This window comes from Diabrotica virgifera, chromosome 4 (genome assembly GCF_917563875.1).
Source record: "Diabrotica virgifera virgifera chromosome 4, PGI_DIABVI_V3a".
Taxonomy (NCBI): domain Eukaryota; kingdom Metazoa; phylum Arthropoda; class Insecta; order Coleoptera; family Chrysomelidae; genus Diabrotica; species Diabrotica virgifera.
This window is the reverse complement of record NC_065446.1, coordinates 2,522,859-2,548,837: the sequence shown is the minus strand read 5'-3', so window position 1 is coordinate 2,548,837 and position 25,979 is coordinate 2,522,859. Positions and strand designations below refer to the sequence as shown.

At 32.0% G+C, this 25,979-nt stretch overlaps 1 protein-coding gene across 1 annotated transcript; it reads left to right on the top strand.

Moving 5' to 3' along the window:
- The first annotated feature begins 909 nt into the window (after positions 1-909).
- LOC114332996 (uncharacterized) lies at positions 910-23,911 on the top strand. Its single transcript, XM_028282801.2, has 6 exons — positions 910-1,090; positions 12,299-12,427; positions 18,432-18,467; positions 20,189-20,297; positions 22,583-22,647; positions 23,775-23,911. The coding sequence occupies exons 1-6, from the start codon at positions 1,016-1,018 to the stop codon at positions 23,790-23,792; spliced, it is 432 nt and encodes a 143-aa protein (XP_028138602.1). The 5' UTR covers positions 910-1,015; the 3' UTR covers positions 23,793-23,911.
- Positions 23,912-25,979: the final 2,068 nt, after the last annotated feature.

Sequence of the window (25,979 nt, the reverse complement as noted above, 5' to 3'; positions counted from 1 at the left end):
AATATGGCTTTTATTCACTTGCGGATAAATATGTATGACTATAAATATGTATCAATATATTGTAGTTCGATTATCCGAACAAATCGGTTTTCCGAACACCTATGTCCCCCAATTAGTTCGGATAATCGACGCTCTACTGTATTTCAACCTAATCCAAATGTATAATTACAATATGATTATAATAAAAACTACTTACCAAATTAGAATAAGTTTTCCTTGTCCAAAATAGTCCAATAGTCCAAAAGTCCAAAAATATAGGTATATGAGAACTATTTAAAAAGGCAGTATAACTATTAACTAACTTTTGTTTGTTGTTTCTTTTCACACAAATTTTAAAACGCAACAACCATAAATAATCTAACTACAGCTGTGCCATAGCCGCCATATTGAATAATTTTTGACATGTCATTTGAACATCCAATCAGAACAAAGTTATATTGCGCATGCGCCGGGATCATAGGTTTTAACATATAAAAATTCACCCTCATATCGCCGGTAAAGAAGTATAACTTCAAAAATGTTTTATAGTTCGGTACTCCATAAATCTTCTGAAGGTCAGTCGTACGAAGGTACTTAGCTCATGCTGGGTTTTAGCTATTTAAAATTTACGCCGCTATTAATTAAAATTCACAGTCGACGCAATGATATAAAATGATCGTAATTTCGAGACGAATCTGTTCATGTAAATTTTATTGAATTTGAGTGACATTATTGGTCTTGAACTTTTTGGTCTTTGCATGTACGTAATGTAATACAAAATATAAAAACTATATTAAAACATAAATGTAACAAAAATAATTACTAATAAACATTTTCTTGTAGTTAATAATAGGTTATTACTAAGTTAATTACTAGTTAATCGGAAATTAACAAGTGCAAAAGTTTATATAAAAACTAGTTTAAAAAAAAACTATAAATCCCGTGTACTCGTGTACGAGAGTCACCAATATAAATACTTGGGAAAATATAAAAATTTCGATAACAAAACTCAAATAAGTACAACAAACACAGCATAATGTATCGGCTTATATTACCAGTATTTGTATTATTCGTAACAGCCAAAATAGCAGCACATCCTTTGGACTTATCAGTAAGTTTTTTCAATTTTAATATATTATTACAGCCTTATTTTAATATATTATTATTATGGTATATTTTTTCTTGGTCTTACGTCTTGTTACTCTTTTACTTATGTATTTCACTGTTTCTTACACCTGCCTTTCTTAAATTTCATCTAATCTTCTCTTCTAGCTATTCTCCAACATCTATTATATAGGTCATAAATTTAGTTTTCTCAAAGTTTACTTGTAATTCTGCTCTTTCAGACAGAGTTTTAAGTGAATGTATTGTTCAATTGTACCGGGTGTCCCAATAAGAATGGCTCTCGGCTATATCTCAGGAACCGTTTATAGTGGAGCTTTGAAATAAAAAAATTTATAACAAAAGTTGCCTCAGGAAAAGCCTGGAAATAATTTTCATAATTGTGGGACCACCGCTAGAGGGCGTAATTGAATATCAAAAATTAAAAAATCTAAATTTTACAAAATTTTCCCAATGAAGGGGCACTGGAAATCCGATCGTCGTATTCTTCATAAAATTCTACGCATACTTGATTTGACAAGTTTAGGTCTACCTTTGGAAATAAGAGGTAGGGGTGAGTGGGAACCTTGTTATGAAAAACTGGCTGTGAGTCCGGTTCTGCTTAATCAAATTTTGCAAACTTGGTCTTGTTGAAGATAGATCTTTTTCATCAATGTAAAAGTTATGATTTCGAATCAACTTACTGAGTAATATGCCAGCTAGAAGGCGGTATTTAATTTTTTTCAGAAATCTAGTGTTCCTTGGAAAATATTAAATACAAACATGCATTTTTAATACCATATTACAAAATTAGACAAAATTAGCAACAGAATAGCGAAAACCGCATGTTAATACCTTTTTTCTATCTCGAGATATCTTACAAAACGTGTAAATTTAAAAACATAACTGTTACTGTCACCGGTAAACGAAATAATTCATTAAAAGTAGTGTGCTATGGAAACAACAAAGAAACATTTTCCAGTTCTCAACGTATATTAGGTCTTTTCAACGCTTCTCATTTGTTTCAAGCCTCGTTCATATCTCGTATATTAATATTATACACGGATTATACGGCATATGACAGAGGCTCGAAACAAATGAGAAGCGTTGAAAAGCCCTATTACAAAGAAATAAAAACAACTATTTAGTGAGGACATAAACATTCAAATTTTTGCCCATCATTTTCGTTGCAAACATTTACTCTTTCAAGAGTAGATTGAACAGCAGTCTCAATTTCTGCTCTCGATATGCTTTGAATGGCGTTTAGTATTCTCTGGATAATGTATTCTAGAGTAATGTATGATGGGCAACAATTTGAATATTTAGGTCGTCACTAAGTAGTTCTTTTTGTTCTGTGTTATATTTAATTTTAATAGTATTGCTTCTCTTTATATTGTTGTTTTAATTAATTATATTTTTATACGTTGACATCTGGAAAATGTTATTTTGTTTTTTTCCACGGCACACTACTTTTCATTAACTTAGTTTACCGGTGATAGTAACAGTTATGTATAAAATTTACACGTTTCTCGAGATATCTTGAGATAGAAAAAAGGTATCGACATGCGGTTTTCGCTATTCTATTGCTAATTTAATCTAATTTTATAAAGTATGATTAAAAATGCATACTTGTATTTAATATTTTCCAAAGAAAACTAGATTTCTGAAAAAAATTAAATAACGCCTCCCAGCTGGCTTATTACTTATTAGGATGGTTCAAAATTATCACGCTTACATTGAAGAAAAAGATCTGTCTTCAACAAGACCCAGTTTTCAAAATTTGATTTAGCAGAACCGGACTTACAGCCATTTTTTCATAACAAGGTTCCCACTCACCCCCACCTCTTATTTGCAAAGGTAGAGTTAAACTTGTTAAATCAAATATGCGCAGAATTTGATGAAGAATACAATAATCGGATTTCCAGTGCCCCTTTATTAGGAAAATTTTATAATATTTAGATTTTTTTATTTTTGATATTCAATTACGCCCTCTAGCGGTGGACCCACAATTATAAAAATAATTTCCAGGCTTTTCCTGAGGCAACTTTTGTTATAAAATTTTTTATTTCAAAGCTCTACTATAAACGGTTCCTGAGATATGGCCGAGAGCCATTCTTATTGGGACACCCGGTACATTGGGTCTTGTACGTTGTCTGCGATTAATACAATGTCTGCAAATATCATTTGATTTGTATTAAGTGTTCTTAAATATTGACTCTAGAGCTACCGCGAACATTTTTAGTAAAATTTTGACTTCTTATCCTACTCCTCAACCTAAACTGATTTTTTCTGTGTTCTCAGGTAATCGTATTTCTTGACGTATCGTTCTCATAAATCTTAGTGACTCCACCATAACACTGAATACCAAGTCCATTGAAAGAGTGAGCAAATTTAAATACCTGGGAACGTGGCTTTTGTAGACTGGGTATTATTGGGTATAATTAAATTTTCTACAATTTTGTTTCTATTACTTTTTATCGTCAAGTGACCAACAAATAAGATATAAACAAAAATAAGTAAAAAATTTTTAACAAGATTCCTTTTGGAGGTTATAATTTTTTTCAGTTCATTTTAAAATAAAATAACATTTTAGCAATTTTGTAGAGGGTTTTTTAGTGAACAATTTCCACTATAAATTTTTTTAATTCTGTTTATTTATTCAGGTGTTACAGCGCTCCAAACTTGACCAGATTCTCGAATGCTCATAGGGATATAATAAAATCAAAAGTTAGGCTTACTTTTCTATCTATATTCTATATATATTTTTTATTCATACAATTTATTATGATTTTAACATTGGTATGCTATTATTAATCTGTTTTTGACCTTTCTCCCCACTATAAAACTTATAACCAGAAGCATATTATATAGAAACGGCACAAGAAGTTTTTTGAGGACAAATTCGCCGGTTTAGAAGAAGAATGACGCAACCGCATATTACAAAATTCTTAAGAAGAGCAAAAAACGTTGTTATCTACATACCTCAGAGATTAAACAGTAAAATGTTCAAATGGAAATATTTACACCGACCAAAGATACAGCGAGGTAAATTTGAAAAATCATCAAAATTGATTTTCGGCATTTTTGTATAAAATTTGATTTTTGAACATGTTCCACCAAATCTAGATAAAAATAAACTTCATATTCGGATTCAGCGACCTCGACAACATAAAAATAGACCAAAATTGGTCATTCACCTTAAATTTGATTTTCGTGGTCGGCATAAAGGTTGCTGCCGCTGACTAATATATAGATAGAAAAGTATTTTTTTTATTGTATTCCTATGAGAATTCGAGAATCTGGTCAAGATTAGAGCGCTGTAGAACCTAGATAATAAATAAAATTAAACAACTTTATAACAAAAATTGTTCATTGAAAAATCCTCTACAAAATCGCTATGATGTTATTTTATTGTGAAATGAACGGAAAAAAAGTTATAACCTCCAAAAAGAAACTTCTTACAAAATTTTCTAATATTTTTATTTATAACTTTTTTGTTGGCCACTTGACGATAAAAAGTAATATATATAAAATTGTAGAAAATTTAATTTGCAACATTTTATGCGTAATTAAATTTTTTGTAGGATTGCTAGTTTAGAAGATACAGCGCGAAAACCCTTTGCACCCCTTTTTCCAATATGGCCGTCGGGAGACAAGGGCGGCGACCCCAAAAACTTGAACTTAAGCTTCTACTGAACCCCCCTACACATTAAAAAAATAAAATTGACTCCTCTAAGAAATACAACCTAAATGTAACATTTTAATGGACATGTTAATAAATGCAGTATAATATAAATACTTGGGAAAATATAAATATCTCTTTAAAAAATTCAAATAAACAAACGTAGCATAATGTATTGAGTTCTATTACCAGTGTTTGTTTTAATTGTAACCGCGAAAATAGCTGCACATCCCTTAGATTTAGATTTAAAAGTAAGTTTTTTCATTTTTAATAAATATCCTTATGTTATATTTTTTGGTCTTGTAACTCTTTTACTTATTGATATCAGTGTTTCTTACTTCTGTCTTCCTTATTAAGCTCTTCTCCTGTAGTGTTTTACACTCTACAGATTCGAAAGCCTTCTCATAATCGACAAATGCAAATGTTTATCCATTAATACTCTATAAAGTTATGGCTATATTTTCTTATGAACTAATCCTGGCTGGTTTGAGGAATTTTAAACGCTGCGTTTTGCTGTTAAACTGTTTATCATCTTTTCTCTTTCTTTCTCTTTTGCCTATCGAAGAGAATGGAACTCAGCTAGTAGCCATTTTTTTTTAACGGCACCTGACTTAAGTAACCATATCACGCGCTGGGTCGTGATCGGCAGCGAACGGCTTAAGCTATTCTCTAAGATCTACTTCTTCTTCTGCAGGTGCCATCTCCGCTACGGAGGTTGGCAATCATCATAGCTATTTTAATTTTTGAGGCAGTAGCTCTAAATAGTTGTTTTGAGCTGCATCCAAACCATTCTCTCAGGTTCTTCTGTCATGAAATTCGTCTCCTTCCGATGCTTCTTCTGCTATCTATCTTTCCTTGCATTATGAGTCGCAGGATGCCATACTTCTCGCCCCGCATCACATGTCCGAGATACTGTAGTTTTCTTTCTTTAATTGTAAGTTCAACTTTCTTCTCTTTACCTATTCTTCTCAGTACTTCATTGTTCGTAACTCTATCTACCCAGGAAACCCTCATAATTCTTCTATAGGTCCACATTTCAAAGGCGTTAGGTCGTCTCATTGTCTCTACATTTAACGTCCATGATTCCACTCCATAGTATAGTACGCTGTATACGTAACATTTTGTTAGGCGTACTTTAAGAGCTAATCTTAAATCTTTGCTACATACGACCTTTTTCATTTTCATAAAATTAGAACGTGCTTTTTCTATTCTGACTTTGATTTCTGCAGTGTAGTCATTATTTTCTGTTATAAGTGCTCCTAGCTAAGTGAACTTTTACTTCGATCTGCTGGCCCTCTACTATCAAAATTTCGTTATTATTATGGTTGTTTTTACTAATTTTCATAAACTTCGTCTTTTTGGTATTGAGAGAGTCCATACCTACTCCCTACTACACCTTACTATTTTACTCATGAGTCTTTGCAGGTCTTGTAAACTATCGGGTATTATTACTGTATCATCTGCATATCTGATGTTAACTAAGACTCCATTTACTCTTATGCCGACTTTTTCATTAAGCTAAGCTAAGTCGACTAAGCGTTAAATAATAGAGGTGATAGTATGCAGCCTTGCCTGCTTGCCGGCAAGCTACAAGCCATCCTGCAAGGAAAAATATTTGGAAATCGAGGTACTGGAAGAAGCACATCCTTGTTGAAGAATCTCTGGTTAAGATTTTCATAAAGAGTTTGTACTTATCGGTCAACAAGCTGTCAAAAGGGTGTATAATTTTTTAGTCGAAAGACTGATTTTTTCACTTCCTTAATATAATTGTTTAATTTAGTTATATCACCTTTTTTATAACAAGATTATCATTGCATTGGTCCAGTTCTTTGGAATAGTACCCCCATGTAATTATTTATTAAACAGTTCCCTTACTAAATATAGTAGGATTTCTCCTCCAACTTTTATTATTTCAATAACGAATCCATCGTCACCAGATGATCGATGGTTCTTCATTTTCTTTAAAGCTGCTAATACTTCTGAAACTGTAATGGGTAAAACTACTTCTGGGTCTTTGGCTGGCATAGATGTCTTTATGAAATTCTCTAGTTATTTTGTCATCTGATGCTAGCATTGATAAAAAAAATGGAATGAGTCACGCTGTGGCAAAAAAGAACCAACAAAGGAAAAGTGATTATAACTCAAGATGGCTAAAACAGATGACTAACCTAAACAAAGCAAAAAGGCGAATAAAAAGCCAACACCCGAGAAGAAATAATTTATAGGTTAACTGATAATTATCTTTTCAAAAATAAAGTAAGTACATACAGGACAGGGTTGCGAAAAATTCTGGCAAAACGGTAATTTCTCGGAAACCGCTGGAACGATTTTTATTGATTTTGGTGGGTGAGGGTCTTTTAATGCGGCCGATACCATAGTAGCAATTACATTGTTGTTAAATCTTCCGTTTTTCTGGAAATCTAATGAACTTTCTTATTTCAAATAGAACACCCCATATATTTTTTGCATTTTGGAATTCTTAAGGGATACTGATTATTTTTCATATGACATTCCATATACCTAAATGCCATAATTTCGGAGTTGTTGCTACATTTATTAAAAAAAAAATTAAACAATTTATATTTTTTCGGCCCGGGTAGACATTATTTTAGGTTCCTTGGATCATTGTGAACAAAAAAGGTCTTTTGTAATTGTCCTCTAAAGTTAATCGTTTCCGAGTTATAAACAATTTAAAACTGAAAAAAATCGAAAAATGACGATTTTCTAGGTTTAAAAACACAAGTAAAAATATTACTTTTGAAACTACGAAGTGCCTAAATTCAAGTTCAAGCCTTATTTTATCAGTTACCCATAAGCAATTTGGTCTTGTTTCATTTTAAAATATTATTTTTTATTTGTTAATGCGATCGCCCGTTCTCTCATATGCGCTTCATTAATAATTAAAAAGCAATATTTTAGAATAAAACGTGCCAAACATTTTTATAGGTATCTGTTCGAAGAAGGTGTGATCTCGAATTTAGGTACTTTGTAATTTTAAAAATTATTTTTTTTACTTGTGTTTTTGAACCTTGAAAATCGTCATTTTTCGTTTTTTTCAATTTTTTCAATTTAAATTGTTTATAACTCAAAACCGATTAACTTTAGAGAAAAATTACAAAAGACCTTTTTTGTTCCTAATGATCCAAAGAACCTAAAGTAATGTCTAACCGGGCCAAAAAAATTTATTTTTATAAATTGTTTAAATTTTTTTTTAATAAATGTAGAAATAACTCAAATATTATGGCATTTAGGTATAGGAAATATATGAAAAATAATCAGTATCCCTTAAGGATTCCGAAACCTAAGAAATATACAGGCTGTTTCATTTGAAATAAGAAAGTTCATTAGATTTACAGAAAAACGGAAGATTTGACAACAATGTAATTACCACTATAATATCGGCCGCATTAAAAGACCCACCAGAGGACCCACCAAAATCTATAAAAATCGTTCCTGCGGTTTCCGAGAAAATAACGTGTTGCCAGACTTTTTCGCAACCCTGTACTATATAATATAATTTGGAAAGAACTTTATCTAATGCATATTTTCTATTTATTTTATCAATTTGATTTGTTCTTTACTACATAATGTTTCCTATATTTCCTATAGGCATAGCTACTCGTAGAACATCACGTTTTAAAACATATTAATGTTTTTCACTAAGTTCGCATACTTGATTTGTGGTCCGTATTAATCTTCTTCTTCTTCCTCAAATTTTTCCTTTTCAAGGGTCGCTGTTCATTGCTCTTCTTCGTCACTCATTTTTGTCCATGGTGTCTTCTTCTACTACCTCTTCTTCTATCAACTTCTAACAGATCGTCCCACATAGTTGTGTAGTCCGTATTAATGTATGTATCATCTATTTTGTAATAATTAATATTCACATTATATTTCCAGTGTCTTTTATTGACCTTTCAACGTTTATTTAAGTGTGTAACAATTATTTTATATTGTAATTACATAAAATAACCATAAATTACATGACACCAATGACAAATAATTACAAACATGCATTGCTATTTATTGTTTGTAAAAATAAATAACTGGTATCTTTATAATTGCATAGAGAAACTGTTTATTGATATTATTATAAAAAATAAATAAGGATGGAAAATAAATAAGGAAAATATAATAAATAAGGATGTTTGAAATAATAACAGAAACTGAACACGAACCTGTATTATGGACTTGTGAACAAATTGACGCTAATAAATACCCTATTAAGGTGATACAGTAGCGATCAACAGGTGGCAACAAACGCGGTCCAATATTGCGAAAATTCTGCGAACTTTCAAAAGTGAGGCAACAGTGCGTGGGTAATTCGCCACACTGACAGTGACGTTTATACTATCAAAAACAATAATTTTTATACACATAGGCGCAAAATGTTGCCAAGTCAGTGACGTTCGATTTCTTGTTATAAAAAAATCGATTTTTAGTAGTTCCAAGATTACACAAAATCTAGGCATGGGATAAAAAAATTTATTTGAAGAAAGTGTATTTTTTTGTCTTTCTTAATGGCGGTACAGGCTCTTTTTTTCAATATTTTATTTAGTTGTAGAGTAATTTGCACATACCAACATATTCCTGAAATTGGGCTCTGTACCGCCATTCTTTATTATATTACGAATATGTGTGCCAAATATCTCGACAAAATATTCAAAATTAGAGCCGCAATCTTGGAACGCGTTTGTGGCTACCTGTTGATCGCTACTGTTTCCTCTTAAAAAAATACAACAAAACGCTTATCGGCTAATCGAAAATATCGGTTCAATTTTACGGACTATTTCACTCATCTTAAAATTTTCACATAATCTGACCAATCACAAACCAAAGACAGCTTGTGTTATCGCGAAAACACCAACTGTCTTTCAATTCTTTTTTTTTTTGGAAAATGGCTTTGGCAGAGCCAATTAGCCAGGTCTTTCAATTCTGATTGGTCTATCAGCTTCGTGTTTTCAACGACGTAACCATGGATACCGATCGCAAAGCAAAGTTTGACGTTTGCCAAAAAAATTATTGTAGCTGTATACGTCAAAATGAGTCGTTTCGGTGGTACTTCAAACGCAGTTATAAACCAAAACATTGAAGAAAATATACCGAGTAACACAAGAAAATCTAAATCTTATATATGGAGACAATTTATGATGTTCTGTGTGGATCGCAACTACAAATTAGATGCAGAAAATAACAAAGAAAGACTAGCATTCATTCTAAAAGACTGGGCCTTCAACTATTTATTGTTATAGGTAAAAAATAATTATAACAAATTATTTATAGTTATAATAAATATTTCATGATTATGACTAATTGTGAATTATTCAAAAAATGGGTAGATTTGGGTTACCTAGATCAAATGTATTAGGAAATTCCTTCCTCTCATTCTACTGAATTTTTGACCTATCACTTTGTTCGTGAAATAGTCTAATAAAATACCACTCTACTCGTGATTTTATTTATCTTATAAGTCTGTCTTTTATTTCTAAACTCAACTGAGTTGCTTAAAGAAAACACCACTCGTCCTACGGACTCTTGGTGTTTTCAAGCAACTCAGTTTCGTTTAGAAGTAAATCGACAGACTTATCGCGAAAATTGAATCACTAGTGGTATTACTATTGAACAGTTTATGTTGGAGATTTCAACAGTCACTACGAACTCGTAATGAGGCAAGTTCAAGAGAAATCGTTGGAACACAACAAACCGGTATATTTATGTTTCGTGGACCTTAAGAAAGCATGTGACAGGGTCACATTAAAGGACGTTATCTATTTGTTATACTCGAGAGAGGTACCTCTAGGAATAATTAAAACGATCGAAAACATCTACCAGAACAACACAATAAAAGTAAAAGTGGAAGATGAACTAACTGACCCAATTGAAGCCGGTAATGGGATAAGACAGGGGATTCCTTGAGTCCTTTATTGTTCAACCTGATCATGGAGAAATAATAAAAAATTAAGAACTAAAAAAGGATACCAAATGGGAGAAAACAACTTAAAATAATCTGCTATGCAGACGATGCAATACTAATCTCTCAAAGTGAAGATGATTTACAACGTATGCTGCACCAATTTAACATAACCGCCAGAAAATTTAACATGTTAATTTCCTCAAAAGACAAAATGCATGGTTATAACAGTAGATCCAATAAGATGTAAATTGGAGCTGGAAGGTCAGATAATAGAACCAGTGATGGAGTTTAAATACCTAGACGTCACACTATCTAGCTACGGAAGGCTTGAAACAGAAGTGGAAGATCAAGTGAATAGAGCAAACAGAGCCGCAAGTTGCTTGAATGACACGATATGGAGAAATAAAAATATCGGAAAAGAAATGAAATGCAGAATTTACAAAACAGTCATCAGACCACTAATGACATACGCGGCAGAAACACGACCCGACACAGAGAGGACAAAAAGATTGCTCGAAACAGCGGAGATGAAAACCCTTCGAAAAATCGATGGTAAGACTCTATGGGACAGAGCTAGAAGTACAGATATACGAAGGAGATGCAAGGTGAATAACATGAATAACTGGGTAAGAAACAGAAGAATGAAATGGAATGACCACATAAGCCGAATGACAGCAAATAGGGTAGTCAGGATAGCGAGAGACGGTTCCCCAACAGGAAGACGATCAGTGGGAAGACCACGAAAACGATGGAACGACAACTTACTAGAGGCACATTGAAAAAACAGACAGTCATGTCTATACAAAAAGAAGAAGAAGAAGACTACGAACTCCGGAAATATAGGCAAAGTGACCCAAACGGCGATACTTTGCTAAATTGCAACGAAGTGGCTGACACTTATTTAGTCTTTGAGGCTAAAGATCAGGAAACTTTTCGATCTACATCCTGGAGACGAGAATACAATCCAGATGTGTACCTATACTTTGTGTCGTCAATCTACAAACGAAAACAATCAACCCCTGGCAGCTTCACGTGCAGTACACCCAGATTTCCCACATAGCCAACAAGCAGTTCTAATAGAAGTTGGCATCTAAATACCAACATTTTCTTCGTCTTAAATGGAATTTTAAAAAAGCAGACTGGACAACTTTTACTGAGAGATATGACAATGTCTGATATCTGTAATGGATAATCCCAACACGAGAAAACTACATGAGATTTGTTGGCGCAGTTATCACTTCTTCTTCATGTAATGCTACTGTTACAAAATACCTAAGCTTTTCATTTTGATAAAGCCTGGTTTATTACCTCTATCTTCGATCTTACTTCTTGTTTATAGTCCAGTTTATTGATGACAAAATGATATTTGGTAAACTTCAGTCTAATTCTCATTATTTGATAATGAAATTTAAACTTCTTTAACTTAAACTACCTATCATCTGTATTTGCTTTATCTTTGGGAAAACTCTACATACTCTACTCTACTCTATCTTATCTACACGCTAATGCAAGTTCATGAAAACAGATGAAAATATTATTACTACTATTAACTAATCCAGTTGATATTCTAGTAGATTTTCCCTTTTAATAATTTTAAAAAATAATTCAGTTTTCGTATATTTTAGGATTTTAAGCAAGAAGTTATAGAGCTTACAAAAGTACTACACAATGAATGTGTAGGGAAAACAGGTGTGAATGAACAAATAATAGATAAAGCGAAAGAGGGTGTTTTCGAAGATGACGTTAAATTTAAGGTAAGTAACTACTTTCCGTAATTTTTAACACGTGCCTGGAAGCTTTTATAGATCTTCATAACGCATTCGACTTCATCCCTTTGCAATAACTATAGATAGCAATAAAAGAAGCAGATATAAATTTTATGTATATAAACGGCGTCAAAACAGACCATTATATCCCCAAATATAAAATAGAAATACCTTTCCATGTATAGAAATACACTCCAGAGAGGTATGGGAAAATCTTGGCAGACATCTGAAGTATGAGGGCCACACCTGGTATACAGATGGGTCCAAGACAGAAGATTGTTCGGGATCAGGAGTATATAGTGAGGATAGGAACTATAGCGGTTCCATCCCACTAGGACAAGTATTTCAGGCAGAGGTATCCTGCACTGTGCACGGATAAACAGATTGAGGACTTATATAAGAGAATCAATATCTGTCCAGACAGCCAAGCGGCCTTGAGGGCTTTAAAGAACCCAAGGATAACATCAAGGCTTGTATGGGAATTCCGCGAAGAACTTGACACCCTGGCGGAACATAATGAGGTACAACTCATTTGGGTGCCTGTATATCAAGGGATCGCTGGCAATGAGAAATCTGACGAACTTGCTAGATAAGGATCAGCAACAAGATACTTCGGTCCAGAACCGCCACTGGGAGTGCCCAAAAGCACAATCAGAGACCGATTAAGAGGCTGGATACGAAGACAGCACAAAGAATACTGGGAAGAAATTCCCACGTAAACGCATGCGAAGAGTTTTATACCTCAGACATGCGCAAAAAGAGCTGAAGAACTGTTCAAAATGAACAGGAATCAGCTCAAAATCACTACAGGTTTTCTAACTGAACATTTTCCAGTAAAAGGACACCTGGGTGAGTCATGAGGAACTGTACATACTCCTACCTCGTATAGAGGATCCTATGGGGAATAACAAATGACCATTAAAAAGTGTCTGCTCCCATTGTTTAATAATATATAGGGCGAATTTCGCATTTTGACAGAAATTTGTATTCGTCATAATTTTTGAACGGTCAGATCGATGTGTCTCTTATTTTGGTCAATCGTTACACTATTACCACCCAATCAACTGATTTAGTCAAACTAGAAAAAAAATCAGGTCCGGCTTTAAAAAATTAGTTCGTTTGGGTCTTAGAAAAAATTTCACCCTGTATACTCTTTTTGAAAACTCTAATATAAATTTTACAAATTAGACAAATAGACAATTAAAATGGCATATTTATTTTTTCCCCATACGATTACTTAATTTTTTATAAAAAAATCAAATTTGACTATGAATAATTATTAAAAGTTACGTAAAGTGAACCATAGATTTAAAAAAATTAACTTTTATTACAAAAATTAATTTTTTTTAACGAATATTTAATTTATGTTACCACCCAATCAACTGATTTATTCAAACTAGAAAAAAAATCAGGCCCGGATATAAAAAATTAGTTCTTTTGGTCTTAGAAAAAATTTCACCCTGTATACGCTTTTTGAAAATTCTAATATGAATTTTACAAATTAGACAAATAGGCAATTAAAATGGCATATTTATTTTTTCCCCACACGATTACTTAATTTTTTATTAAAAAATCAAATTTGTCAAAATCGGAATTTTAACCTAAAAATGAAAAAAAAAATGAAATCACGGTAACTTGCTACAACTCTGTTCCATTTTAATATTTTTTTTCTGAAATTTTTACAGCACATATCTCTTACCATTGTGAAGACTATGAAAATTGTTGTAGACTTTCAGTCTTCTTCTTGTAAAAGTTTTAAATTTTTAAAAATAAAAGGTGCAGATTCGTGAATTGCAAAGTTAAATCGCAAAAATTAAGTGAAAAAATTTAAAATTTATCTATTGGATCACGTCTATGTTAAACTATAGAGTCCAAAGAGAACTGTGTGGGGAGTTTTAGATCTAGACGTGTTATAGAAAAAAAAATGGTGAAACTTTTGATTTTAAGAAAAACGTTGTTTAATTTTTTTTATTTTTATGGTAAAATTGCGATTTTGACAAATTTGATTTTTTAATAAAAAATTTAGTAATCGTGTGAGGAAAAAAATAAATATGCCATTTTAATTACCTATTTGTCTAATTTGTAAAATTCATATTAGGGTTTTCCAAAGGCGTATACAGAGTGAAATTTTTTCTAAGACCCAAACGAAGTAATTTTTTAAAGCCGGACCTGATAATTTTCTAGTTTGAATAAATCAGTTGATTGGGTGGTAACATAAATTAAATATTTGTTTAAAAAAAAATTAATTTTTGTAATAAAAGTTAATTTTTTTAAATCTATGGTTCACTTTACCAAACTTTTAATTCATAGTCAAATTTGATATTTTTATAAAAAATTAAGTAATCGTGTGGGGAAAAAAATAAATATGCCATTTTAATTGCCTATTTGTCTAATTTGTAAAATTCATATTAGAGTTTTCAAAAAGCTTATACGGGGTGAAATTTTTTCTAAGACCAAAACGAACTATTTTTTAAATCCGGGCCTGATTTTTTCTAGTTTGACTAAATCAGTTGATTAGGTGGTAATAGTGTAACGATTGACCAAAATAAGAGACACATCGATCTGACCGTTCAAAAATTATGACGAATACAAGTTTCTGTCAAAATGCGAAACTCTCCCTGTATATTATTAAACAATGGGAGCAGACACTTTTTAATGGTCATTTGTTATTCCCCATAGGGGCCTCTATACGAGGTAGGAGTATGTATAGTTCCTCATGACTCACCCTGTATAATGGAGATCTCAGTGGCAGATACCGATACCGTCAGACATTTATTGTGCGATTGCGAGACTCTGGACCGCAAGAGACAAGCTATATATGGAGACTGCAGATCAAGTCCGACAGTACATGGCAGTAACCTAATCGACCTCTACAGGCTAGTGAAGGGCACTACTATATTGGGTTGGATGTCATGAGAACAAATGGAAGAAAGCACAATAAGCTGAAAACCTGCACCGGGGTGCATGCACGGACGGCTTCCAGGAAAAAAACGGCGTCAAAGCAATCTAATAACTATAGAGATAACCAAACGGTTGTTAAAGTTGGAACTCAAGCTTCTGAAATGTCGCACAAACAAAATGTCTTAAACAGAGCTTCTGCCTCTCCCCAGCCCTCTTTAAAATTTATCTATACAGCTATTTACGTCAGTAGGTAAGAAAATGCAGCTCCATCAAAATACTGACAGAATACATGCACTTCTCTTTGGAAGATATATGATATATAATGTAATGTAATGTAACATAAATATACAATATATGACTATAGAAAGCAAAGTGTGTACTTGCTTACACAGTGTGAGTACACTGAGTATAGTATGACTTACGGCGTCGAAACACTTTCCTTTATCTAGACTCTAGACCATACAAATCAAAGTTATAGTGGCCCAAGAAAAATGGAACGGTCGAGACTTGAACTGACTTTCAGAGATAATGTTATAAACGAGCAAATAAGAAATAAAAAGGCCAGGCGTCACATATCTCTTAGAGCGCATAGCATGACTGAAAAGGAACTGGCACTCCACTGGTGGATCCAAAATATTACAGGGTGGTGCAGACCACGAGCAGGCAGAAGAAGCAGAAGTAGACCACCTACATGATGGAGAGACGACGTCAAAAGTATCGCTGGAAATTGGCTACAGGAACCTCAAGACCGACACAATTGGAATAAATTATGGGACATCTTTGTTCAACTTTGAACGCAGAAGGCTAGATGACGATGATGATGATGATCATGACTATAGGAGGTACAGGAAAAGATTTTGAAACAGAAAACGAGTGGTGTGTTTGGTAACTCAAATATTCGAACAAAACTGAAAGGAAAATTCTATAAAGTTGTCATAAGAACAGCTATGGTGTACTATTAGGCGTGGATCCCGCGTACCAAAAAAAGTTTATTAATAGCAAGCCGAAAATTTGTTTAAATGTAATAGCTTAAAGGTGTCTAGTCGGACAAACTTTGATGAACGGGAACACTGGAACAGGGGAAGTTTTAATTGTGGAACAGGTTATACGTTTCGAACTTCAGACTACGAAAACATCCCATGTATTTTTTAGGACAGAATTTCCAATTGATTTGTTACCATTTCATTAAACTCTCATACAAAAATCAGACTCCTATTTACCACCAATATAATTCCTGTCATTTGACATGTTCTACGTGTCGGATTTATTAAAATGCCTCGCATATTTGTCGGACAAACGTATTTTCATATATTATATACAGTATGTCCCTGTAAGTTGTATCCATATGGAAAACTTTTTTATTATTAATTTTACGAAAAAAGTTATTCTTTATAAAAAGCTCTGCATGTTCCAAAACCTAAGATTTAACCATCAAATATCAATTTTTTTGAATATTATACGAGGTGTGTCAAAAAGTTTGAATTTCACTCAAGAGTAAAGTAGCTTTATTTTTCACAATATTGAAAATTGCTATTATGAAAAGTTGTTTGGAATTAAAAACTGTATTCTAGTATGCAATTACATCCTTCTAATTGAAACAAATTTTTTTTTGAAAAATTATGGATAACTAACATTATTTTCAGTTATTTTAATTCAGATAACGCTTTTATTATAAATTTTACGAAAAAAAGTGATTCTTAATAAAAAGTTCTACATGGTCTAAAATCTACAATACAACCATCTTTTGTCAAATTTTATTAATTTTATACGAGGTATGTCAAAAAATATGAATTTCGCTCAAGAGTAAAATACGTTTATTTTTCACAATATCGAAAATTGTTATTATGAAAAGTTATTAAGAATTAAAAACTATTTTTCAGTATGTAATTACATCCTTCTAATTGAAATATTCTGAACTATAAAGGTACTTAACTTTTGATCTAAATTTATCTTTTTTGACATACCTCGTACAAAATTGATAAAATTTGATATAAGATGGTTGTATTTTAGATTGGTTGTATTAAGTTTTAGACCATCCAGAACTTTTTATTAAGAATCACTTTTTTTCGTAAAATTAATAATAAAAGAGTTATCAGAATTGAAATAACTGAAAAAATAACGATAGTTATACATAATTTCTCAAAAAAAAAATTTTCAATTAGAAGGATGTAATTGCATATTAGAATATAGTTTTAAATTCCAAACAACTTTTCATAATAGCAATTTCCAATATTACGAAAAATAAATCTACTTTACTCTTGAGTGAAATTCAAACTTTTTGACATACCTCGTATAATATTCAAAAAATTTGATATTTGATGGTTAAATCTTAGGTTTTGGACCATGCAGAGCTTTTTATAAAGAATAACTTTTTTTCGTAAAATTAATAATAAAAAAGTTTTCCATATGGATACAACTTACAGGGACATAATGTATAAAGTTCGCTATTGAATAAACTTAAAAACAACCTGCTAGTTTTCACGATCATAAGCTTGTCAAGACAAAACGTTCCACAATTAAAATCACGTTCCACAATTAAAACTTCCCCTGTTCCAGTGTTCCCATACATCAAAATTTGTCCGACTAGACACCGTTAAGCTATTAACAAATTTTCAGCTTGCTATTAATCAACTTTTTTTTGGTACGGGGGATCGAGGCATATACAACAATGAATGGTTAACATAGTTTGTATAATATATAAAACACCGAGACGCTAACCACCCAATACCAAGAATTATTAATCTGCTAGTTACTGGAAGGAGTAGGAGAATAAGACCAAAGAAGACATAGAGAGACCCTTACGCAGAACATGGCGGAGATTCATACTATTTTAACCCAAGATAGAATCTTATGGAAAAATGTAACTAGGAGAGCCTATCCCGCATAGGGACAAAGGCAAAGAGAATGATGATGAAGATCCAAAATTGTTTTAGGTGAATACTACCACAAAATAATATTTATGGCTTCAGTTTGCTGACTTCCAAACCATAAAAAGAGTTATGTAAAATAAAATACATGTTGTACAATGTTTGTAATGTTTTAATTCACAGTATATGGTATGACTTCTAAAATAACTACTATTCTGTTTTAGAAATATTTGTCGTGTTGCTGGGTCACCTCAGGTGTGGTAAGTGCAGATATTTTTAAATTAATATTTTTTTATTCATATATTTTTAAATAAACTATGCATAGTAATTCTTACATAATGAATATTACAGTATTCGTTCAAATAACCAGTATTAGTATGGTATAGTTAGACCTAAACCCAGACATCCAAAGTGAAAGTTATTCTCCAACACCAAATTGTTCTATATGGTCCACATAATGTTCAGAAAAAAGTCACACCATTTTGAGCGTCGGGTTTGGGGGGGAGAGGGGGGAGAAATCTGCAAATTCCTAGTTTTTTACGTTTTTCGTCAATATTTCTAAAACTAAGCGGTTTAGCATGAACAACCTTCTACACAAAATTGTTCTACATTAAATTTGAAATAAAAAAGACCCTATGCATAACCCTTCTAAAATGAACGGTTCCAAAGTTACGGAGGTAGTATAGTATAATTGGTTCAAAAAAAGGCCTAGCCCAGACATCCAAAGTAAAAGTTTTCCTTCAACACCAAATTGTTCTATATGGTCCTCATATTGTTCAGTAAAAAGTTACACCATTTTGAGCGTCCGGTTTGGGGGGGAGATGGGGGAGAAGTCGGTAAATTAGTAGTTTTTTTACGTTTTTCGTCAATATTTCTAAAACTATGCTTTAGCGTAAGGAATGTTCTATAGAAGAATGTTTTACATAAAATTTAAAACAAAAAAGGTTCTATACATAATTGTTATAAAAGTAACGGTTCCAGAGTTACGGAGGGTGAAAAGTGGAGGTTTTCGATACTTTTTATATTTACCGATTTCTCCCCCCTCTCCCCCCTCCAAACCCGACGCTCAAAATGGTGTGACTTTTTTCTGAACATTATGTGGACCATATAGAACAATTTGGTTTTGCAGGATAACTTTCACTTTGGATGTCTGGGTTTTTGGTATAGTTATATCATAAATATTGCCCAAAAAATATAAAAAGTATCGAAAACTTCGACTTTTCACCCTCCGTAACTCTGGAACCGTTGCTTTTATAACAATTATGTATAGAACATTTTTTGTTTTAAATTTCATGTAGAACATTTTTGTATATAACATTGTTTACGCTAAAACATAGTTTTAGAAATATTGACGAAAAACGTAAAAAAACTACTAATTTACCGGCTTCTCTCCCATCTCCCTCCCAAACCGGACGCTCAAATTGGTGTAACTTTTTACTGAACAATATGTGGACTATATAGAACATTTTGGTGTTGAAGGAAAACTTTTACTTTGGATGTTTGGGTTAGGCCTTTTTTTTGGACCAGTTATATTATATACTACCTCCGTAACTTTGGAACCATTCATTTTAGAAAGATTATGCATAGGGCCTTTTTATTTCAAATTTAATGTAGAACAATTTTGTATAGAGGGTTGTTCATGCTAAACCGCATAGTTTTAGAAATATTGGCGAAAAACTTAAAAAAAACACGAATTTACCGATTTCTCCCCCCTCTCCCCCCAAACCCGACGCTCAAAATGGTGTGGCTTTTTTCTGGACATTGTGTGGACCATATAGAACAATTTGGTGTTGAAGGATAACTTTCACTTTGGATGTCTGGGTTATGCCATCTTTTGGATCAACTATACTATACTATATTGAAAGTGAACATTATAATTAATAAACTTATTTTTTTACTTACATATAATTATTGTAGGTAGATGATACATATTATTGTAGATGACGTAAAAATAAAATAAAATAAAATTTTCTTTTTTCAGATGGAAAAGTCGGGAAAACTGAATGAAGACATGCTTATTGGTTTCATACCTCCTAAGTATAAAACAACTATTGGGAAATCAGTTCTGACATGTCAAAAAAACGTTGCAGGTTAGTGTTTTTGCTTTTAATTGCTATTTTAAATTGGCTGACCCGACAGATGTCTTGTCTTAGTTACATGTTACATGAGTCAAAAAATAAATAGAATCTGGCCCATTTCCGAAAACTAATATATGGCGTCACTTTGGGAACACAATCTAGGAATTTCCCTTTTAAACCATCGCATTATTGGACCATTATTTGTCCAATAGCAACGATTTGCTGTAAACTGTTATATTGCCACGTTATAATTAAATGCTGATCGATGGAGTAATTTTTTTTATATTAGTATTTAAGATCAAACACAGGCAAATTTAATGTCTAATATAAGAAAAAGAAGAATCTATTCATTTAGATTATATAGTCGTAATTCACATTGTTTCTTTGGCAATGGGATAAGACAGAGGGATACACATGGATACACATTTGGTATACAGGGTGAGGCAAATAAAGGGCCTATTAGAAATATCTCGAGAACTAAAGGCAACAGAATAATGAAAATTGGAATAAAGGGGTTTTGAAGGATGATCTATTAAATGAAAATACTTTCATCTCTTTGCAACTTCCGGTTATACCGGAAGTTGCTTATAACTTCATTTTTTTAAATGGGACACCCTGTATATTTTTACATTTTTGGATTCTATTCGATATCTTCTATCTTAAAGTATGAGGTCTTGTAATATTATACAGGGTATTTTAATAGATAATTACGCTTTTTTATTAATTTCGTAGCAAAATTAACACCCTGTAGAATTGTAGTAGTTTGACATCTAAAACTCTACTTACGTTCAGATGATTTTTAATATACTCTACTATTGTTAAGAATCATTAGTATATCTAAATTTTTAATTTTAGTATACAGGGTTGGTCGAAACTCGGAATGAGTATTTTCTGAGTTTTCTTAAATGGAACACCCTGTATTTTAGTATTGTAATGAAATGATATTTATGTTACTTTTTTATTTCTTAAGCATTCCCTATACCTAACTGCCTTAATTTGTGCTTAATTGTTAATCTCACCAACAATCTTAACTACGTATGTATTTTGATAGATAAACCATTATTGGTAATTTTAAGGACCAGTCTGGATTAATATGTATATATTTCTGAAAAATTATTTGGGATTGAGTATTTTCACGGCCAACTTAATAAAATTTTACGTATTTTTTGGTGCAATTAATGTTTAGCTTGAATCACCAATAACTCACAAATTAAAGCAGTTAGGTATAGGGAATGCTTAAGAAATAAAAAAGTACCATAAAATATAATTTCATTGCAATACTAAAATACAGGGTATTCCATTTAAGAAAACTCAAAAAATACTCATTATGAGTTTCGACCAACCCTGTATATTAAAATTAAAAATTTAGCTATACTAATGATTCTTAACAATAGTAGAGTATATTAAAAATTATTTGAACGTAAGTAGAGTTTTAGATGTCAAACTACTACAATTCTACAGGGCGGTAATTTTGCTACGAAATTACTAAAAAAACGTAATTATCTTTTAAAATACCCCGTATAATATTGCAAAACCTCATATTTTAAGAAAGAAGACATCGAAGAGAATACAAAAATGTAAAAATATACAGGGTGTCACATTTAAAAAAAACGAGTTATACCGGTATAACCGGAAGTTGCAGAGATGAAAATATTTTCATTTAATAGATCATCCTTTAAAACCCCTTTATTCCAATTTTCATGATTCTGTTGAATTTAGTTCTCGAGATATTTCTAATAGACCAGTTATCTGCCTCACCCTATATATACTGAGCATGAACATTTTATTTTTTCAAATTTTTAATTATAAGTGTAGAGTTCTACAAATAATAGAATGAAGTTCATACAGTGGCCATCTAGATGAGTATTTTGAAGTACATACACTAACTGTGACCATTTCTTTCATTTGAAATATGCTCTATTTCTTGCTTCTATATTCGTTGATCATACAGTACGTAAACCGTTCAGCTGGACATAGGGAATATACATTGAGAGAATTGTGGCAACTGCGCTAACCTATGTTAGTTGAAGCTTTTGTTCGAGTACGAGTTTTTGGTGCGATAAAGCTGTTACAACGAGTATAATGAGTTGGTTTTGAAGCAAGGCTATCCATAAATAAATCAAAAACAAAGTTTACTTTACCTAGTTTTTAAAATATTTTCTATTTAAAAACTAATTTCAAAACTAAACAGTTTTCCCATTCCCTTAGGCCAAAAATATTCAGCTACTATCATATCAAGATATTTAATGATGGCCTAATGTGAATATCAACATGTGATATATTTTGTATATTTTTAGGTATAAAACCTCTTCATAATATGGTATTTGAAATGGAAAAATGTATATATGCCGCTGCGCCAGAGGTAAAGTTTATTTTATTGTCTAATACAGTGGTTCTCAATCTTTTTAAGTCATGCACCAAGAAATACTTTTTATTATTTTTGGTACCACCTAACTGAAATGTCCCCCTATCTAGCTAGGTAATTTAATTAATTATAATAGTGGTGCTGATTTTGGCTGTACATCTACCTGTACATGTACTCTTTACCACCAGTACATCTACCTACCACAGAATGAGAACCGCTGGTTTAATAGATAAACATAAAAACAATTTTTTTTTGAATTCTTAAGAATTGTTGGCTATTCAAAATTTCTAAAAAAAATCATGAAAATCTTTCCGTGTTTAGCTCCACAAATTAAATTAATCGTTACCGCTTTACAAACAATTTACTTTACTTATCTATTTTTTATATGACCTGTCAGTTTCACCGGTTTAGAGTGCTTATTTTTGAAAGGGTTTTAGTTGAAAGAGCTTGAACGAGTCACTAATCACGAGTGTATGCAATCTTTGAACAGCCATATCTTAACCAATATTTGTCTTACAGAAAAATGAAACTAGCATTTATAACAGTAAAACCTACATTTTTTTACTGTTTGAGATTTTTGTATCACTAATACTTTTTAAGTTATTTTGAGGAAAGTAAATTTTTCCAAAATTTTTAGAAACATATTTTTTCTATAAACCAAATTTCCGTAAACTTGCCTGTTCTCTAGGTTGTTAAAAATCTAATTTTGTTTCCAGTCTATTTGTTATTATTCTTGTGAATAACCGAGATAGTTTAACAGGCTTATCGGTCGGTAATTCTCGAGGTTTCTTGGATCGTTTTTTGTTTAATAAAATGGTAACTGCACTGAACTACCTTGTAAGTGCTTCACTTTAGTGCAAACGTAAGTTGAACAGTTTCTCTATATTCTCTAATAGTTTGTCTTCTCCAATATTTGCCACTTCTATAATAATATTATATTCTCCCGAAGCTTTACTTATTTTCATTTTTTGAATTCCTTATTTCGTCTGTCATCAATTCCGATTCTTGATTGACTAACTTGTTTGCCTGTCCCCTTCGCTATACAAAAAATTAATATCTCAAATCCTATTTTCTAAAAAAACGATATTTTAATAAAAATAATAACTACGCTTTATCTTTTTTAGCTGTTTGTTATGTTTTAAAACGAAAATTACTTCTCTAATAGACCTGAAGACACTAGCCGCCATAATTACTATTAGATTATGTTTAAATTAAAAATAGATGTGAATTTAGTATAATAAAACCTGTTAACAAAATTAAACTGATTATCTTTTCCTTTTATTAAAAAAAACTAGCACAGGAGGAGCGCCGAAAGAAGTGAAAACTTCTGAAATTGAAAATATGCTCATGAAAGTATGATTGAAAGTGTACCTCAGGCACTTGCTTCCAAACGCCTTCGGGTACACACTCTATCCCTCCTCCAAACATTATAACTTCGGTCGAACTGATACGCAATTCAACGTATAGTTCGCCGTCATAAAATTACGGTAAAATCCAACTAAGTCAGATTAAGTATCTGTTAAAGTCCAACCTTCGACACCATACAAAAGAGTAGATAACACTTAACAACTCTGCCGTCCTCAAATAAAACGCGGTAAGTGCAGCCAACTTAAAACCGAGAAATCGGCTCTCAAATTTTTTTCTCAGGACTCTATATGTTTTGACAACTTTTTAACGCAAAACATGTTCTAATGATAGTTGAACATTATTTAAAAATGTATTCTTAAAAAAAATGTTTTTATCAAAGCTGTTAATAATAAGTCATATACCGCGTTTTAATTGAGCAGCAGACATATTACTGGATCAGAAATAGTGCCGTATCTGCATTTTATGTACAAATAGGATTTTTTACCGAAAGGAAGAATAGTTACCGAAAAAGCCAAATAAATAGCTTATACTTGTTTATTACATACGCAAAATACCTACATGTTATAAATGTTCAAAATACAAATGTTTAAAAAATTAAAAAATAATTAAGTTAAAACACAGTAAATGCGCTGTGCTCAATTAAAACGCGGCATGATACTCGCTAGCACATACCGCTTTTTAGTTGAGTACTCTATAGATACCGCATTATAATTAAGCAACTATGTATTGAAATTTAGCGCATACGGCATATTCCAATTTGTTAATTTTGGTAATAAATAAAATGATACGGCTTTCAGACATTGCAGAAGCATAAATAAGGTCATAAGGAAACCACTAATAGAAAAAACTCTATTTTAAATTTGTTTTTGCAGATACCGCGTTTTAATTGAGGACGGCAGAGCTCACTGATCTAATTTTCGAACTCAAAGTACTATTGTTTTCACATAACAGATTCTTCATATTAAAGAATGCAGCTCTGGTCTTCTCTATACCTATTCTAATTGCTTTGCTCATGTCCCAGTTCTCATTTAGATTACAGCTGAGGTAGGTGATACTGTTAGTTCTCTCCAGTTGTTCACCATAAGCTGTTACCACTTCCGGTTGTATCGGCGTTTTACTGATAGATAACCATCACTTTTGTCTTTACGGTGTTTAGCTTGAGTCCATATGCATTACACGTTGGGGTGATCCTATTAATCAGATGTTGCAAACATTATCCACTGCTTTATTGAAAACGAACTTAGAATAGATATTAAAAATTTGCGGGAACAAAATGCAGCCCTGTCGTTTGCACGTTGATGCCAGTAAAGATTTTTAATAATGCGTAGGTATGTATCATCAATACCCACCTGCTGAAGAATGACAATCATTTCAGTATGTTTTACTCGATCAAAGGCCTTCTCAAAGCGAATAAAACACATATAAACCGGATATCAGACATCTCTGCTTCTCTGTACCATAATCTGAACACTAAACAGTGCTTCTCTAGTTCTAAGGTTATTGCAGAACCCAAACTGTGTATCACCAAGTTGTTCTTCTATTTTGTGGTACATCCTAAAGTGCAAAATTCATCACTACATCTGTTCGCATTTGCTTTTTTAGGTATCGTCACAAAAGTCGACAGCAGCCAATCCTGTGATATATAGCCAGTTTCATAAATTATATTAAAAAGGTGAAGGAGATCTTTTACCTAAACTTTCGAAGAGTTTTAAAATTAGTATTAAAACTACAAAAATAATTTTGAAACTAAATATATTGCTCAAGGAATATTCCATCTCATGGCATGAATGTATATACAAAATGTTAACATATGATTCTGTATTTAAACCTAACGAATACAACAAAATACTGATTATGATAACACTGAGTATGTATTGAGTATTTTCATAATTATTTACTGATTTGATATGAATCAATTATAAACTGAAATATTAAACAAACTGCTAAACTTACACGAAAAC